Genomic DNA, 17,195 nt, shown 5'->3' with positions numbered 1-17,195 from the left:
TTTTATCCCCGTTTGTACTGTTTTGTATTGTATTTGTAGAGTGTACATGCTGTAGGGTTAGGCGATGAATCATAGGCAGTGACTTTGCTATTGGTATAGGTACATGCAGGCATGTTGTTTTACCATGCTACCACGAGTGTGTCATCAGGTGTATAGTCACAAACATGAGCGAAGAAGTGTCTTGCTGTTGTAAGATTACCAGTTCAGGGCTGAAGACTCAGACCTTTAGTAGTGAACAATACATCAGGGCTCTCAAGTTTAATCAAAAGTTTGGCGTGAGATTCCCATACCTGTCAATGTTTGGGTAAAAATTGCTGGTGATATTTTCTATACAGAAAATCTGGTCTGACAGGGAAGTTGAGGGACACTTCTCCAGTCACGCTCACAGGACACTGGTGCTCTTCAAACCCAGGATGCGTGTGAGGAGAGCAGGCTCCAGAGCTGTGTCCAGTCAGCAGTGACTGAGGAGGGGCCTGGCCAGTGTTCTGTTGAGCAGCACTAACACTGGGGATGGAGGCCACAGGGAACACTAATGGTCTTGCTCTCTCGCCTCGCTCTCTTCTTTTCTCAGCCTCTATTCTGTTTCTGTATCTCTGTCCCCTCTTCTCATCTTCTCTTACACACAGACACATAAACACTAATAGCTCAAACATCCAGTCTTTTTTGATAGGAAAACAACAATCAGATTAAACGGATTAACAGAAACTGACTATATCAATGTGGGTGATACCTGATATAGACTTGCTAGCAAGTGAAACTGATATTCAAGCTTTGATGTCCAGTGATTCAACAGTCATTTGATAAGGTAGAGGACAAAATTAGGCTGTAAGGGAAAGTATTATTTACATTATAGAACCCTGTGTCTGATGTCATATATTACACTGGATTTAATTTAGTTTTCTCTGTAAATACCCTAGAAGTTAATGCAATTTATCTCAACTTAGCTGCCCTGAGCAATTGTATAAGCAAGTATAATGCAAGTGTATCGAGAGGGTTAGACTAGGGCTTGAGAATCACGAGAACAACCTGCTCCTCACGCCTGGGGAGGAGACCTCGGCTGGGCTCTAGAGGCTCTGCTCCCCTCCAGCAGTACTCCCATTGATCCAGACACTCACCCCCTTTTCCTCTCTGACTTGCAGAGGAGGGAAGTGAGAGGATGAGGGGAGGAGGGATGAGGAAAGAACAAGAGAGGGGAGAAGAGGAGGAGAGATGAAGAGAGGGGGCAACCTGAGCTGCATCGATCTCACCCACCCTCCATCACACAGCAATGAGGCAGCACCTCCCGGGAGAGACTCGGGCTGGGGGCGGGCACTAAGAGTCTAATGTGGTTTCCTTTGCTCTTCTTCCATCTGTACTGACACTGTTGAACATTAATTGGTTAGGGGAGGTTCAGTACCTGGTCTACATACTCCATGTTGTTTCTGTCAGTCCTGACTTCTCTGATCAGTGCAGCTGAGGGAGAGGAAAAGAGGGCTATGTAAGATATTGACACACACCCTCACGGGAGTGAGAGCTTTAGAGGGTGAGGTTGTTTCAGTCTCATTTGTCCCTCCTCTTCCCTCCCTCACAGCCGGCACCCCCCCCCCCCCCCCCCCAACCCCAGCATCCTCAGGGGACCGTAATGGTCTTGGAGAGGCAGAAACACACCAGTAAAGAGAGGAGGAAACAGGAAGCAGGCTCCTCCTTGTGATCTCTCTCTCTCTTCCTGTCTTTGCAGATCTGCTGCTGCTGATGTGTGGTGTTGAGACAGAAAAAGAAGCTGAAGGAAAGGAAGGGAGAGAGAGAGAGAGAGAGAGAGAAGGGCAGTGAAAGGGCAGTGATAGATAGACGGAGAGAGTAACAGTGGCAGCATTAGACAGAGTTGCATTAGAGACAGGCAGGTGCTGAGAGGGAGAGAGTAGTGGGCAGTAAATTATGGTGTGTTGAGAGAGGGAAGTGCCTGTAATTGTCTGTGATCATCGATTGGAGCCCCAGAGCCCGGCCTTGCCCTGCCCAGCCTAGCCCAGCCCAGCCCAGCCCTGCAGATGCTGCTCCACCAGGACATGGAGCCCAGCCAGGATGGGGACAACTGGATGGAGGACCAGTGGGAGAAATGGTTGAGTAGACCGGAGACCTTCTGCTGTTGTTCACCTAGATGTCCATCTACAGGACAGGACAGTTTAGTTGTTTAATAGGCCTAGATTAAGATTTTAAACTACATTTAAGAGGCATTTAAGATAACTTTTTTCTTAACAATCTTTTTAAAACTAAGATTCCCCTATTTGAAAATGAGAGCTGCCCTGACTCTGGGAAAGTCGGATGAAAGAATGATTCATATATATACTATATGAGTTGTAGGAAGACATGCCTCCTTTAGATAAAGCATTACAGTACACATTCACTATGATCAAATAATGTCTTCATAGTGGAAACGCTTAGAGGTTCTGTGTTTAGCCTAGATCTGTGTTATGTGCAAAATGCATGTTAACCGTGTTGGTATACAGCTCAGATAGAAATGTAGTGCAGTGCGTCTGTGTTGTGTATGCATACACATATTTATTTGACAGATGTCCCGGCAATGTATGTAATTCTGTAATTAATTAAGTTGGTAACTTGTGTAACATAAAGTTGTGTTGTTTGTGTAACATAAAGCTATTATGTAGCCTAACATTATTGTTGCAAAATTTAAGGTCTATACATTGTGCATATCTAAAAGTTTAAAAAAGGAAACTGTTACAGACTTTTATGACAGCGTGGGCGATCGATGTTGGGCAAATAGGCTATGTTACTTTTTTAATTTGTGAAAACAATGTCATACAGTCATTTTATAACGTTTGAGTAGCCAACAAAGACAGGTGGGCTAATATTGTCATTTTACACCCTCCGAGAGCTTACTTTGCTGGCTACTTGTTTATGCTCAGACCTGTTGTTGTAGTGATCGAAAAGATAGACTACGGACCTATTTCCCACTTTTTCTTAACTCTATAGCAGGGCTCTCAAGTTTTATCAAAGGTTTGGTGTGAGATTACCATAGCTGTCATCGTTTGTTTCAGATTGACATTTAAATCTCTGTATAACTCAAGACAACTATCATCTCAGTATGCCTGCGCATTAACTTATCACGTCGAGCGATTGAAAAAAACCCAAACTAAACAGTCATAACATCCCCAAACGTTTGTGTGCCTGCCTCCTGTGTGTGTGTGTGTTTGTGTATGTGTATCATGATGCCATCTTATGTGTGCGTGTGTGTGTGCGCGCGTGCGTGCGTCTCAGGCTGACTCATGACTTCAGCCTGGATGAGTTTGAAGATGAGGACCTCTCCCAGGTCACAGAGATCACGGACGAGTGTGGAGGCAGCCTTAGCTGTGATGACCTGGACTGCAAGGTCAGAACTCTGCCTGCCTGCTGCATGCTCATGGGCACCCACACACACGCACACAAACTATTTTTTTCTTTCTTGCACACACTTTCTCTCAGACACTCACACTCCCCCCTCTCTCTCTCTCTCTCTCTCTCTCTCTCTCTCTCTCTCTCTCTCTCTCTCTCTCTCTCTCTCTCTCTCTCTCTCTCTCTCTCTCTCTCTCTCTCTCTCTCTCTCTGTCTCTGTCTCTCTCTCACACACCCACGCACACTCTCTCTCTCTCTCTCTCTCTCTCTCTCTCTCTCTCTCTCTCTCTCTCTCCAACGTGGTATAGAGGTGTATAGAACCTGCCCTGGATGTGAATACCCCGTTAGCAGCAGCTCTGTATTCAGAGTGAATACTGAGTTGATTTACCTGGTAATGTAGGTCAGTGTTGATCAGTCTCAGTCTGCCCAGTTTGATAATTACAGTCTGCCCTACTGCAAAGTATTTTTTGTGTTTTATTTGTTTATTCGTTTTTTGCTGATGTTCACAATTTCTCATATTAGGATCTGTTTTTCCTGGAAGAGGTTGTTGTTTCCTGGTCTGTGCTGCTGTGTGGACCTGTGATTCAGAGTTAGAGGAGCAATGACCAAGGCATCCTCCCAGCCTTAGTTATGGGGTCAGTCACTTAACAGATTATTGTCTGCGGCCTAGGCAAGCCCGGCTAGGCTTCACAGTCCTGCTGTACACATGGGTCACGGCGCCAAGAAGATCTGACCTGTCACTCAACATTACATGCGGCTCCTGGCCGCTATCCTGCAGACACACTGGGTTAGCTTACTTTAGCTGGGCAGCTGTTGTCTGTTCAAACAATAGGTTAAATTCCTGCCATTCTGTTGTCTTGCATCCTAGAATTTTACTGCTTGATAGTGACTTTGGAGAGGGTTTGGTCATCGTTGTTTGGATGGAATACTGGAGATGTTTGAAAGACATTTAACAATGTTTATGTGTCACCTGACTATGTTGTATGCTGGTGTTTAGATCTGTCAATACATTTGTATCTTTGTGTGTGTGTTTGTATCTGTGTTATTGTACGTGTGTGTTTTGTGTGTATGTGTGAGGTTTATGCTGCTGACTGCTGTTGGATTGAATTAGACTAACACAAAGCAGAGAGAGAGAGACAACGGCTAGTGATGTCATCCTGAGCTGGGATTGGCTGCTTCCGTCTTTCAGTCTCGCTCCCCACACCCTTCTTGCCGCTGCTACACACCCAAGCCTCTGCCGGTCTCTCCTCCATTTTTCTCTCTTTCTCACACCTACCTCTGTCTCTTCTCTTCTGGATCTCTCTATCCTTCTGCTGCTTTTTCTCCATATTTCTATCCATATGCTTCTCGCACTCCCTATCTCTCCACCCTCCCTCTCTCTCCTTCTGTCTTGCTCTCTCACTCTCTCTAGCTCTCTCCTCTTTCACTCCACTGCATCACTGCTGCTGCTCTGCTCTTCCCAGGATCATGTGACGTGCCCAGCCAATAGCGGAGCAGGCAGGGCTGACAGGAGGTGGAGTAGAGATCAGGATCTGGAACTGCTCCAGTTGGATCTGATTGATGCTGAAGACCAGATAGAGGAAGAGGAGGAAGAGGAGCAGGACCAAGGCCTGCTCCACGCTGCCCACCCAAGGCTTGACCACCAACAGAGGGAAGAGGAAGAGCGTGAGGAGGAGAAGAGGGCTGCCATTTGGCAGCCTCCTATTGGACCGGCCCCTGTGGAGAGAGATTCTGCTCCGGTCACCATGGATACGTACCGGCCTAAGAGACCCACCACGCTGGCATTGTTTCCGCAGGTGCCTCGGACCCAGGTGGGTAGGGTCCTGTTCCCAACGTGATGACAGTATCAGATATGGGTGGGGTTGACAGAATGAGGTCTGTGTTCCATATAGAGGATGTTCACTGTTGACTAGCCCAGGGCATACATCCACAGAGATGCTGTATCTGTGTGGATTAGTGCACTGAAATTACGGTGATGATATCACTGCTCTATTACCACTGTGTGAATGCTCTGCATTCGATTCTCCAGAAAAGCTTGGTTATCAATGGAGTGTCAGAGAAACCAGCATTGTGCTATGTGTGATAGTGAAGCACCAGGGTGTTACTGTATGTGTTGTAGTGAAATTCCAGGGTGTAATGTGTGGTCGTGAAGCAGTGAAGCAGCAATGTGTAATGTGTGATAGTAATCCAGCATTGTAGCAGTGAATGAATGTGCCCTTTCTCCCTCCTCGTCCTGGCCTTGTGGAATGACATAGGTCCTGTGGTTAGACTGGCCTCCCTCTCTCCTTTCTGAAAATCGCCTAGCCTTCTTTCCCTTTGTCCTCCACTCCCTGTATCATTCTCTCAGTTCCTCCTTGCCTCCTCATCAGTTCATCCCAGTGGTCTCAGACAGTGTTCAGTGGTGTCCTTTCCTCGGCTCCTTTCCTTCCTCTGCCCTGAGGAGTCGGGACTAGCTGAAGCAGCTAGAGACTGCCTAGCATAGGGAAGAGCTTTCATCAGTCTGCTGCTGTTAGATCAGCGGAGATGAAAGTAAGAAGGCAAGGAGAGGAAGCCATCTAGGAGATTTGACCGACAGACAGACAGGTGGTTGTGTTCATCTGGAATAACCAGGGAGTGGGCACGCTAGTAAACCTGGAAGTGGCAAATCTCATCTCATAGGGAATCTGTTAATCTGGAGGTTTGAGGGTTTGAGGAAAGTATAAAATGATGGGAAGGGGTGTTAGTGGTCAAGGACACTGTGCCTGGCAGTACTAGAGTAGTGTTTACTGGAGCAGGGGATGTGGCCCTTAATGCTGATGTTTCGATCTCTAGGTGGTGTGAAATAAATTTTGGGCCTATGTACAATGAATGTGTATTAGGAGAAGTTTACAGTTGGTTAAGAAGCTTGATACAATGAATGTTGATTCAACTCCATTTGGTAGAGATGCCATTTGCAGTTTTATGACAGCTAACTAGGAGACGTGAAGTCTAGAGACGGGAAGTCTGGGTGACCTGGGAGAGTTCTTGTCACCTAGGGAGGAAGAGACAGTTGGTCTGGAGACAATGTGGATTCAACTGTATTGTTCTAAGGAGTTAACCAATGAACGAAGAGATTTGGTATAGCTGCATGTCTGTAGGATGGACCAATGACTTTTCAGAACTTTCGTATCTATAAAATGGTCTGTTGAAGAATGTTCTTGGGGGGTTCAGGGCCATCAGCTGGGTCGTGCTGGTGGGCTGGATTCTTCCAGTCCCATTCTAGAATGCTAGATGGAGCTGTATGGATTTGTCTTTGTCTTATTGTCTTATGTTTGTGTGTCGATGATGTTATGTTGATAACGTTATTATGTTTACATCTACGTCAAATAAACATTAACTCTGTACTTCACCCGACTTCAGCTTAAACGATTGATTCTCTCAAAAACTTCCACGACAGTGGGCGCTTTGGTCTTACATAACTTATGATAAGGCTGGTACTGTAGCTCGAGTCAGGGAGGTCAGGGAGAAAAGGCCAAAGAGTGTAGGCTGTTGGGAGGCCAGGGAGTAGAGGCCTGTCATGTCTGAGGACCAGAGGCCTGGAGTGATCGCAGTAATGGGCCTCCGGTAAAAGCCTACTAGTCTGAGTACACGACAGACAAATGCTCAATGTTCCATCTTTAAGTGAAATGGTTAGTGGACAGAGAGTGAGAGGGGTAAAGAGAGACAGAGAGATATAAAAACAAAGAGAGAGAGTGTTAAAGGAGCGGTAAGAGAAAGAGAGAAACGGAAACAGAGATTAAGAAAGAGATAGAAAAAGATAGGGATAGATGGTGGATTGGGGGCTAGCCCTGTCTGTCCTTAGTCTTAGAATGCTCATCTTACAGAGCAAGGTCAGGATTAACGTAGCTGCAGGTCTTAATAGCACTTAGGCTGTCACTGCTGAGATCAAGTAGCTTGTGTGCTACATTGTGTTTCTACTGTAGTGTAGGCTCAAACCAGGTTTGTCTTGCTCCCCTAGGTCTCCCACTGCAACAACAAGCCTGCTGTATTGCTGCTATTCTACATTAGAACAAGAAGTATAAACATCCTTTTAGACAAGCTCAGCTTCCACTCAGTCATGTGTAGAACAAACTCTACACTGAGTACAGATCTGTCTGAACCAGGGTACGGGACCTCAGAGCTGCTTGTCCACCAGACATGATAGATGGTGACAGGAAGCTCAAGTGCAGGGTGACCCTCTCTGGGCTTCAGCAGGGTTGTTTTCACTGTGAGACAGTAGAACATCTGCTGTCAGCCATATGCTTCCTGGTTGTTGTCATGGTTACTTAATACCTGTTCAGGTGTAACCTACTTGGAACAGCCAATCGTCTTGTTAAAAGGGTTCTATTCATGTGCATGTAGCTTAAGCTAAGAGGAGCCAAGTGAGAATCCCAGCCAAACTAATGCTTTAAAGAGTCACAAATAGAACAGATTCAACTTCAAGCCACACACAAACACTCATCCAAGCTCTCTCCTATTCGCTCCTAGGCACTGTTGCTATAGTAACAAGGGTGTGCAGTGCCAGCTGCATCTTCAGTGAGTCAGCAGCCCTCTGAGTGGTCGCTATGACAATGTGGGCTGTAACTTCCTGCTGCTTCCTGTTCCTCTTCCTGGCAGTGATGTTGGTGTGATGATGTCACTGAGGCTGACTGTAGGCTGCAATTCACGACACTACTGCTGATCCCAAACACACATACATATTATACATTACCAGCATTCAAACACACATAGATACATATTATACTGTACATTTCCATCAATCTATATAAACTCCTCAAAAAAAGTTCAGAAACGTTATTTCGGTCGATTCTTCCTCCCCTTCAATAATACCAATTGGTATTGTATTTTATATCGTTGGAAAGCCTGATTGGTCACCTTTACAACTAGGTACAACTTGTAAGGATCGTGCATTCGTGGAATGAGCAACACAGCTAACCGTGTGGGTAGCGGCACAAAATAAATTGCCAAAATCCCCTGCAATATTCTTCTGTTGGTATTCACTCTTGTTTTGAGTTGCTTGGTGGATTGGATGATTGCACTCTCCCACAGTAATAAGGAAAAAACATCGCATATTGGCAATTCTTACACTTTATTCATTTTACACTTTCAGGGACCTCAGTAGCGTGTGGAAGCTCCATACGCAGCCACAACAGCTTGGCACCTCCTCCTCATGCTGGTCACCAGCCTGGTTACACACTGCTGTGGGATGGCATCCCATTCTTCAACCAGGATTTGTCGCAAGTCAGCCAACATGTTTGCGTTGGTCACTCTGGCACGTGCAGCACACCCAAGTTGATCCCCCCCCATGAGAGTGAATAGCAACAGAAGAATATTGCAGGGGATTTTGGCTATTTTCTTTGGGACGCTACCCACACGGTTAGCTGTGTTGCTCATTCCACGAATGCACGATCCGTACAAGTTGTACCTCGTTGTAAAGGTGATTAATTAGGCTTTCCAACGATATGAAATACAATACCAATTGGTATTACTGAAGGGGAGGAATAATCGACCGAAATAACGATTTTATGTGTTTAGGTATCCATGTTGGACACCTAATTTTATGCATTAATACAGTATAACACAGTCAGATAGGATTTGCATGCAAAGTATAAATATTATATACAATCTAGAGTAGAATGTAAAGGTGTTGGTTGAGTTGAGGAGAGCAGTAGCATGGAGAGCTGGGCTGAGGCTGGGGTCAGGAGTGAGGCTGAGGCTGAGGCTGAGGCTGGGAATGGGGCTGGGACAGTCTACTCCTCAGGCAAAACAACCACTCATATTGTTTCAGTTCTGTTCAATTCTTCCATTGTGTGTGTGTGTGTGTGTATCAAGATAGGAGAGAAGGACTCAAATGCAGATAGACCAACAGGGTGGAATTTCTTATCTCTCAAATCCCAAAACAGACAGCAGGCCCCAGGTCAATAACAAATAAAATAGTAACAAGCCAATAGGTCAATAACAAGCAAAAAGTAACAATAATCTAGCTAGCATCAGAGAGACAGGATATAGTACAGGATATAATGAAGAAGAGGCGAAGCTGATGAGAAACAAATTGATGTCAGGGGAGGGGTGGGGGGTCTGGTGGGGCTAGGAGGCACATGGAACCTGTAAACAAAGCAACAGTAACACAGACACGCACACACACATACACCTGGATAGTCAACCAGAGCACTGACTGTGTGTGTGTGTCCTTTTCCCTTTGGAAAGATACATCAAAAAGTTCTGAGCTTTTAAAGAACCATGCCATATTAATAAACAAATAATTAAATCTTGCTCCACCTGTGCTCTATCTTTTTTCCCTCCCCTTCTGTCCAGGACACAATTAACAACAACTCATTTGGAAAAAAGGACATCTGGAAGGAGTCAAACTCCTCTTCTCCACACATCACAGGTGTGTCTGTGTGTGTGTGTGTGTGTGTGAGAGAGAAGGTGATGTGTGTCTGTGTATATGGTGTGTGTGTTTTTGTGTCAGCATTTTACATGCATTCACAGTGATTGGGTCTGAACAATCTGTGTATGTTTTTTGTCATTGACCATGGGAATCAGTTAATTACCTTCTAAGCTGTCTAGAGAAGTATGCAGGAAACACACTAATCACTTCCATGATCCTGGAGACAATCAGCGTATTCACCTAATAAATAATCTTTTGTTTTGCTTGCACGTTTGTGTTTGGCCTTGTGTGTGTGTTCTAAGGAGATCTGACGCCCACTCAGGGCCATGTCCAGCAGACGGAGGGTGAAGTCCAGCTTAGCAGCAGTTCAGCCTCCAAGCTCAGAGGAACAGCACCAGCGTCTTCTCACAGCCGGCCCACCAGAGACAGCATACACACATGCGGTGTAGCTGCAGACACACACAGCGGACAGCGGGACCAGAGCTCCACTGCCCCTCATCGACCCTCATCCACCCAACGTAGCCAGCGCAGGGCAGTGGGAGCAGGGATGAGGGAGGGAGTTGGGGTGAGGGAGGGGGCACACGGCTGCAGGGCCAGCCTGGAACAGCAGCCCCCGGAGCCCACAGACGAGATTTACTTGACCCCAGTCCAGAAGGACCCAGACAGGCCCTTCCTGTCCATGTCCAGCGAGGGAAACCGCATGTCCATCAGCTCTGACACTGAGGGCCCGCCACAACACCCCCACCCCTCCCTCCCCGACCGGACCAACCCCTCCATCAGCGAGGAAGAGGAGGAGGTGTACCCCCCCGTGCCTCCCCCTGGTGGTAAGACCTCCACGGGCTGCCTTACTGCCTCTGAGGGCAGGCAGGAACGAGAGGGGGGTTCTGGGGGGGTTCTGAGGACTGGCCAGAGCAGCAGCTGTGAGGCCAATGCAGGCCTCTCTTATGACTCAGTCAAGTACACTCTGGTGGTGGACGAGCATGCCCAGCTGGAGCTGGTCAGCCTGAAGCAGTGCTACCATAGCTACAGCGACGGCGGCGACGGCGGCGACGACAGCGACGCCGAGACCGTGTACGAGTCAGCCAATGAGGACGAGGATGAAGATAATGAGGAGGGGCGCCATAGGATGAAGAGAGACTCGTCAACTTCAACATCCTCACACCTCTCCAAGGCCCCGTCGTCCTCTGAGTCCCTAGGCGCGCCACACTCGCGCAAGTTCCTCAACGTGTTTGTGAACGGACACCGTCGCAGAGCAGGTGAGTGTCGTGGGGGCGGGGCCTTCCTGATGCAATCAAAAAAAGAGATATTGTATTACAAACAGATTTTCTTTTAAACAGATCTTCTGACTATGAGGTGAATTGTAACAAATGAAGTTGTGGAGTTTATGATCTAAGGGTATAGTGTCTCAATGTCATAATACATAAACAAAAAGCGTTATAATGTGGTGCATTACGGTTTGTGAAAAGCCTCAGAAGAAAATAACTTAAAATGCCCCTCTCACTCAACGGATGCACAAACAAGGTGTTTTGTGATGTATGATGTAGTACAATAGACCTACAGTGCTACCACTGCACCCATCATGTAATTTACATAACACCTGCTGTCTGGTCTGCAGGTGCAGAGTCCTTTGGCCTGTTCTCCTGTGTTTTAGACGGAGTAGAGAGAGAGCAGAGCCACAGAGCTGTGTTCAGGTCAGCCTCTGCTCTACTCACCCTCTCAGACTGACCCCTGACCTTCCCATAACCATACACTCTCCTAGCCTGGGATTCACCAGAGTTAACATCTGATCTCCACATAACCCTCATTATTGTCTCTCTGGACTCCCCCACTGAGATGTGGTTTGAAACCTGTGTGTGGTGGTTGCCAGGTTTGTGCCACGTCATGAAGATGAGCTGGAGCTAGAGACGGATGACCCCCTGCTGATGGAGGAGCAGGCTGAGGACCTGTGGTGTCAGGCCTACAACATGAGGACGGGCGCCAGCGGCATCTTTCCTGCCTACTACGCTGCCAAGGTCAACCAGGAACACCTCAAAGGTACCTCACTACATGAACCAACCAACTAACAAGCTGTAATCACGCATACACGGATCCTATTTGTTTATTCACCAAATAACTAACACATTAAGTAGGTAAACCAACAAACCAACCTACTAACTAACACATGAACCAACTAACAAGCAAATTACTTATACCAATGAGTCAGTCAATTAATCCATCAATAAATAAATCAAGACTTCGGTGCATTAGTTGGTTCTTACAGATAGGAGCAGGTAAAAGTAACAGTGGCCAGATGGAATATCCAGATGTTGCATGTGCTATGTGTTAGTGTCCTGACGGTGTGTGTGATCTGTGTAAATGTCCTGATGTTGTGTGTGCTCTGTGTGCCAGGGTCTCCAGGTGATGTGACAGACCGGTTCAGAGTGCGTTTCCTGGGCAGTGTCCAGGTACCCTACCATAAAGGCAACGATGTTCTCTGTGCTGCAATGCAAAAGGTAGACACCCAGCCCCTGCTGCATTTCTGGGGTAACCCCACACATCACCTCAGTTATCAGATCAGTAGAACTGTACGCTGCCTTTCAGAATTTTTTCTAAAGCCTTGTTTTTGTGTAGAATCTCCAGGATTTAGATTTGGCAGTAGAGCTACTTCTAAACTCTCTAAACCTGGATTGCTTGTTGTGAAATAACAAGGCAAAGATCTGCAACAACAATTTTGCTTCTGTTGTTGTTTGGTCGCCAGATTGCTGCCAACAGGCGGATGTCCATGCAGCCTCCCTCTGCATGTGTGGTGGAGATCAGCTTGAAGGGGGTGAAGATCATTGTGCAAGATGAGTGCAAGACCTCAGAAAGAGTAGGTTTTTATTGGCTTTTATAACACGCTTTTACTTTACAATGGCTGTGGTCGCAATATGGGCTTTTTCCTGCCATGGTTACATCTGAGAAAGAAGGTTTTATCTTTCTGTCTCTTTATACATAAGCTGTTAAACATCCATGCATGTAGTAGACATAGGAGCTACAGAACACCAGCCTACTCCCTCTACTGTATGTATATGGTAAGGGGAGCTCCCTGTTGATAATGAAAGGAAAAATAGTTTGATAGATTTTGTGAAGAGCCACGCTCATGGAAAGCTTCGGATAAACTCCAACAGCCGCCTCTGCGCCCATGGGCGGCGCTAGGGAGGGGCTAGCAGGTGCTTCAGCACCCCCAAGAAAGACCAAAGCACCCCGATAGCACCACCAAAAATATTGCTCATTTATTAATAGTATTCAGGCCCGGAGTGGCCATCGGGAGAAAAGGGGAGAATTCCCGGTGGGCCGCTCTGCCCGCTCATAAACTGGGCCAGCAGATCGCCTACTTTCTCTTTGTTTTTTCACACACCGAATTAAACGAGTTTGTTAAGTTACTGTGTGACTGATAAGTAAGCTAATAGGCTACACTAGGTTTTAATCTAAATAAGCGCATGATCAGACCGTGCATTAAAAAGTGCCATTTTCAGTTGTCGCGCATGCTGTCTTTCTTATTGTTGTGGAGGGAATTAGCCAGATTAAGCTGATGCAAAAAGAATAAAATGGATGGGGAAAAGATGCCAGGAGGAACTGAAAAAGCCAGGTAAAAAATGAAAGATCTGTCACTTCATAAAACTATGTTCCTGCAAGGGTGGGAAAAATATGTTTTCTCAAAATCACAGAATCTTTCAGGTAAAAATTTGGGTTGTAATTTCCTGAAAATATAGCTCTGACAATATGAGTCCAACGTAATGTTTATATTACATAAATCTCAAGAAACCATTTTGCACTGAAATTAATGCAAAAAATCTCGCTCGCGCGCTATGCGCGTTCGCATTAATGTGAAGTTCCGATTTCACCTCACATCAAAACCTGTAGGTCCTAGGTTCGGGTTAAAACCGAATGTTCAACGTATGGCTCGGCCCCTGGTGGGGATGGGCTGGTTTTGACCATTACATTCCCGGGCTGAAAATGGGTCCCACTCCGGCCCTGATAGTATTTATATATAATATATAGCCTATATATATAATTGCGCAGCTCCCCCTGTCAATGATCTAGCACCCCCTCAGCACCTGCATAAAAAAACTCTGGCGCCACCCCTGTCTGCGCCACTGACCATTTCACGGCGGACTTCTCAATAACCTAGGTAAATAAACACTCGACGACGACTTACAAAAAACCGTTGCGCCACCTACTCTTCTGGCGGTGAATTGTTTTCAGCACCCACAGCCTTCGGAGTACTATACATTCAACCAATCCGTCCGACTCCGTCCGTCCGTCTGTCCGTAACGGAGTCGGAGAAGTATAATTCGGCCTTAATTCAGAGACAGTTCCAGTCTCCTGCTGCAGCTGTGTATCGAGAAGTCGGAGCAAATGTACAAATTAGCCGTTTCATCAATAAAATACGCACATTTTCACCAAATACACTGCCCATTTCTCGTCACATTTTAATTCAGATGCTGATTTACATGTACTGTTTAGCTGAAATATGAATTGTAAAAACTTACAGCAATGGCGATCAAAGGATTCTGTTCGTCCTGTTTATCACGGCAACCCCGCCCCCGCCCCTGACGCAAGCGGTTCTTAATACGGACCAATCACAGCCGTAAAATGACAGACGGACGGACGGATAGTCAGGAAAATCAGGAGGTGCACGTAGAGCTCTCCGAGGGGCTCGGAGAGGGCACGGTGAGGGCGTTCTTTGACGGAGAGGGCGTTCCCTGTCTCCGTCTCCGTAAAAACGCAGAAGTATAAATCGGCCTTAATCCTGCCCAGTTACTCGTGATCCCAGCAATGACCATTTGACTGGCTTACAATGAGAGAGCGTAGAAAGTAAAGTCGCCCGGCAGCCTAGCAGTTCTGCTCCCTGCTGCCTGTTGACCCTGAACAGGCGGCCATCACAGGGGACTGGTCATCAGGGGGCAGGCACATCCAGCAGCTGTTCAGAAACATGGTTCTAATAAGCTGTGTGATCAACACAGTATGCAGGTTCTGAAGGTCCAACATGGCTTCAACTACAGGGAGAAAGTCAAACAGAGAGTTGTTGGCAAAAGGTTGTTTTCCTCCATCATAAAACTCATCTTTTCAAGCCCGTCTCTTGTCTTGTTCTCCCTCTCTCTCTGTCTCACCTCCTCCTTCTGATTCTTCTTGTCACTCTCTTTCCTCCTCTCCAACCCCTCCCTCTCTCGCTCTGTTTTGACAGGGGGACAAATGCTTTCACTTCTTCCAGCTGAAGAACATCTCCTTCTGTGGCTGTCACCCGAAACATAACAAGTGAGTGATTGGTCTACAGCTGTGACAGCTGAAGAGTGATTGGCTTACAACTCGAACGGCTGAAAAATAATTGGTCTACAGCTGCAACAGCTAAAAAGTAATTAGTGTATAGCTGTAACATCTGAAGAGTGATTGGTCTGCAGTCGTTGTAACAGCTGATGTGCTCAGCAGGAAGAGGAGCTTAGCTGAGGCTCTGTTTCCTGGACTCTAATAACGCCGACCTCAGGGCTTTCAACAAAGAACGTCATGTTTATATCCAGGAACTCAGTCCCATAGATGACAGTGCAGAAAGTATAAAGTCCTCCTCTCTGATTCCAGGTACTTTGGGTTCATCACCAAGCATCCTGACCATCAGAAGTTTGCCTGCCATGTAGTCATGTCTGAAGACTCCTCAATGCCACTGGCTGAGTCTGTTGGGTGAGATAACAAAGACACCTCTCTCTTCTTCTTGTCTTTCATCGCGTTCTCCTCTTTTCATGATCCTCCTTTCATCTTTTCACCTCCCTCTCTCATTTCTCACATCCTCTTCTCTCCACCTCTCCTGTCCTCTTTTTTCTCTCCTTCTCGCCTCTGTTATCATCCTCTCCTCTCAGTTCTGCTTGTTCCCTTCATCATGTTCGCTGATTTATCTACTAATACAGCAATATTGATGATCATGCAAACTGTATGTGCACGAGAACAATTACCAGCCTGCATTTCCTGACCTGTCGTCTCTCTGTGTATACAGGAGAGCCTTCAAGCAGTACTATAAAGAACACATGGGCTACTCTTGCCCTACTGAGGACATCTTCTTAGAATAGGTTCAAGACCTAAATACTGCCCCAGAATTGTCATCAAACAACTTGCATGGTGGGGTTTGTAAACTTACAGTAGACTTGAATGGAAAAGTTTTGTTTTGGCTGTTTCATAAAAATTGATATTTACAGTTTGTTATTTATAATAAAGATCTATAAGGATATATCATTGTAGTAAGCATCAGCTGACAAGTATATCTGATATGAGAGATATCAAGCTGCACTAAAAACATTACCAGTCAAATACCACAACAAAACATACATGTGTTTTCCTTTTAAATGTTTACTGCCAAAATAATGTTCTTGATATTCACTGAATTTTGGAGCAGATTCAGGTTTGGCTGTGTTTACTTTGGATTGGAATGTTTCAATCTAATCTTAAGCATCCACACATCATTAACATGCTTTAAATAAATGAAGACAGACACCTTATCTTTTTTCTTCTGAACCAAAAATAGAAATGTACTACTTCTTGCCATAGACCTAGTGAAACGAATGTAGCAACTGGGAAGAGCAGTCAATTTTCAGAAAGAAGGATCTATCTTAATGCTAGTATTATACAAATTTTTCTTTATTTTTTTAATTCAAGATCCATCACTCTGAATATGTGTGTAAGACTATTTGTTGTGTTTTAAACCTTAAAAATGACAATCTAAAGAAATACGTGACACATTCCATCGTAAAGAAATCTTCATCTTATACTATTATGCTTACACACCTGCAACAAACATGTAATTGCATATGAATGCAATTTTGATCATATTATGGCACATGATGTATATTAACTACATGTACACATCATGTACATGAATAAATAATTAATGGTGTTGTAACATACTCATACGTGACCTTATATCATGTGTTTAGCGTGAAAGGTGCGTGTTGTATGGAATTAAATAACTGTATGAAGTCCAATCAGCCGAGGGTTATGGTGTATGAATCACTCTGCTTTTTCTTCCTTTCCATGACTCTCCAACACCTGAGAGACAGTGTTCACTAAATCGTATGCCGCAGCTGCGAGTTGTGCCTATTTTCTATTTATTGTGACGACTGTATGAAGTGTTCCCTTATTATTTTGATTAGTTCCCTGAAAGTGCAAGAGTAAGTCAACATGTATAGATGTATGATGTTTGTCAAGACGTGTTCCTTGGGTTTGAAATCAGCCTGTAAGATTTGTCGCATGATACCAGAGTGTAGTGATGTAGAGAACAGGACAGGATGATCCAGTCTAAATAAACCCTAGGGCTGCCTCAGTCCTCTCTCACGTGTCTCCCCTCCATCAATGTTGGCTGCAATCCCAACAGTCAGCTGTAATCACTTTCATTGATGAAGGTCACATATCAGATCAATTGATACATATTTAATTTGGA

At 45.5% G+C, this 17,195-nt stretch overlaps 1 protein-coding gene across 2 annotated transcripts; it reads left to right on the top strand.

The window, feature by feature from the left end:
• The first annotated feature begins 1,771 nt into the window (after positions 1–1,771).
• Positions 1,772–17,093, top strand: mapk8ip1a (mitogen-activated protein kinase 8 interacting protein 1a). 2 transcript variants are annotated; one of them, XR_009930472.1, is made up of 12 exons: positions 1,772–2,095; positions 3,253–3,364; positions 4,830–5,177; positions 9,679–9,754; positions 10,057–11,010; positions 11,370–11,445; positions 11,622–11,788; positions 12,143–12,246; positions 12,492–12,602; positions 14,961–15,128; positions 15,350–15,448; positions 15,759–15,775. XR_009930472.1 is itself a non-coding variant. In XM_062461525.1 (12 exons), the coding sequence occupies exons 1-12, from the start codon at positions 2,025–2,027 to the stop codon at positions 15,829–15,831; spliced, it is 2,262 nt and encodes a 753-aa protein (XP_062317509.1). In that variant the 5' UTR covers positions 1,772–2,024; the 3' UTR covers positions 15,832–17,093. The 2 variants fall into 2 exon arrangements, 1 of the variants encoding a protein (XP_062317509.1); XM_062461525.1 differs by having other exon boundaries at positions 14,961–15,031; positions 15,759–17,093.
• Positions 17,094–17,195: the final 102 nt, after the last annotated feature.

Source organism: Osmerus eperlanus, chromosome 5, assembly GCF_963692335.1.
Source record: "Osmerus eperlanus chromosome 5, fOsmEpe2.1, whole genome shotgun sequence".
NCBI classification, from domain to species: Eukaryota; Metazoa; Chordata; class Actinopteri; order Osmeriformes; family Osmeridae; genus Osmerus; species Osmerus eperlanus.
The sequence above is the reverse complement of the archived record's forward strand: the minus strand, read 5'-3'. Positions and strand labels throughout refer to the sequence as shown.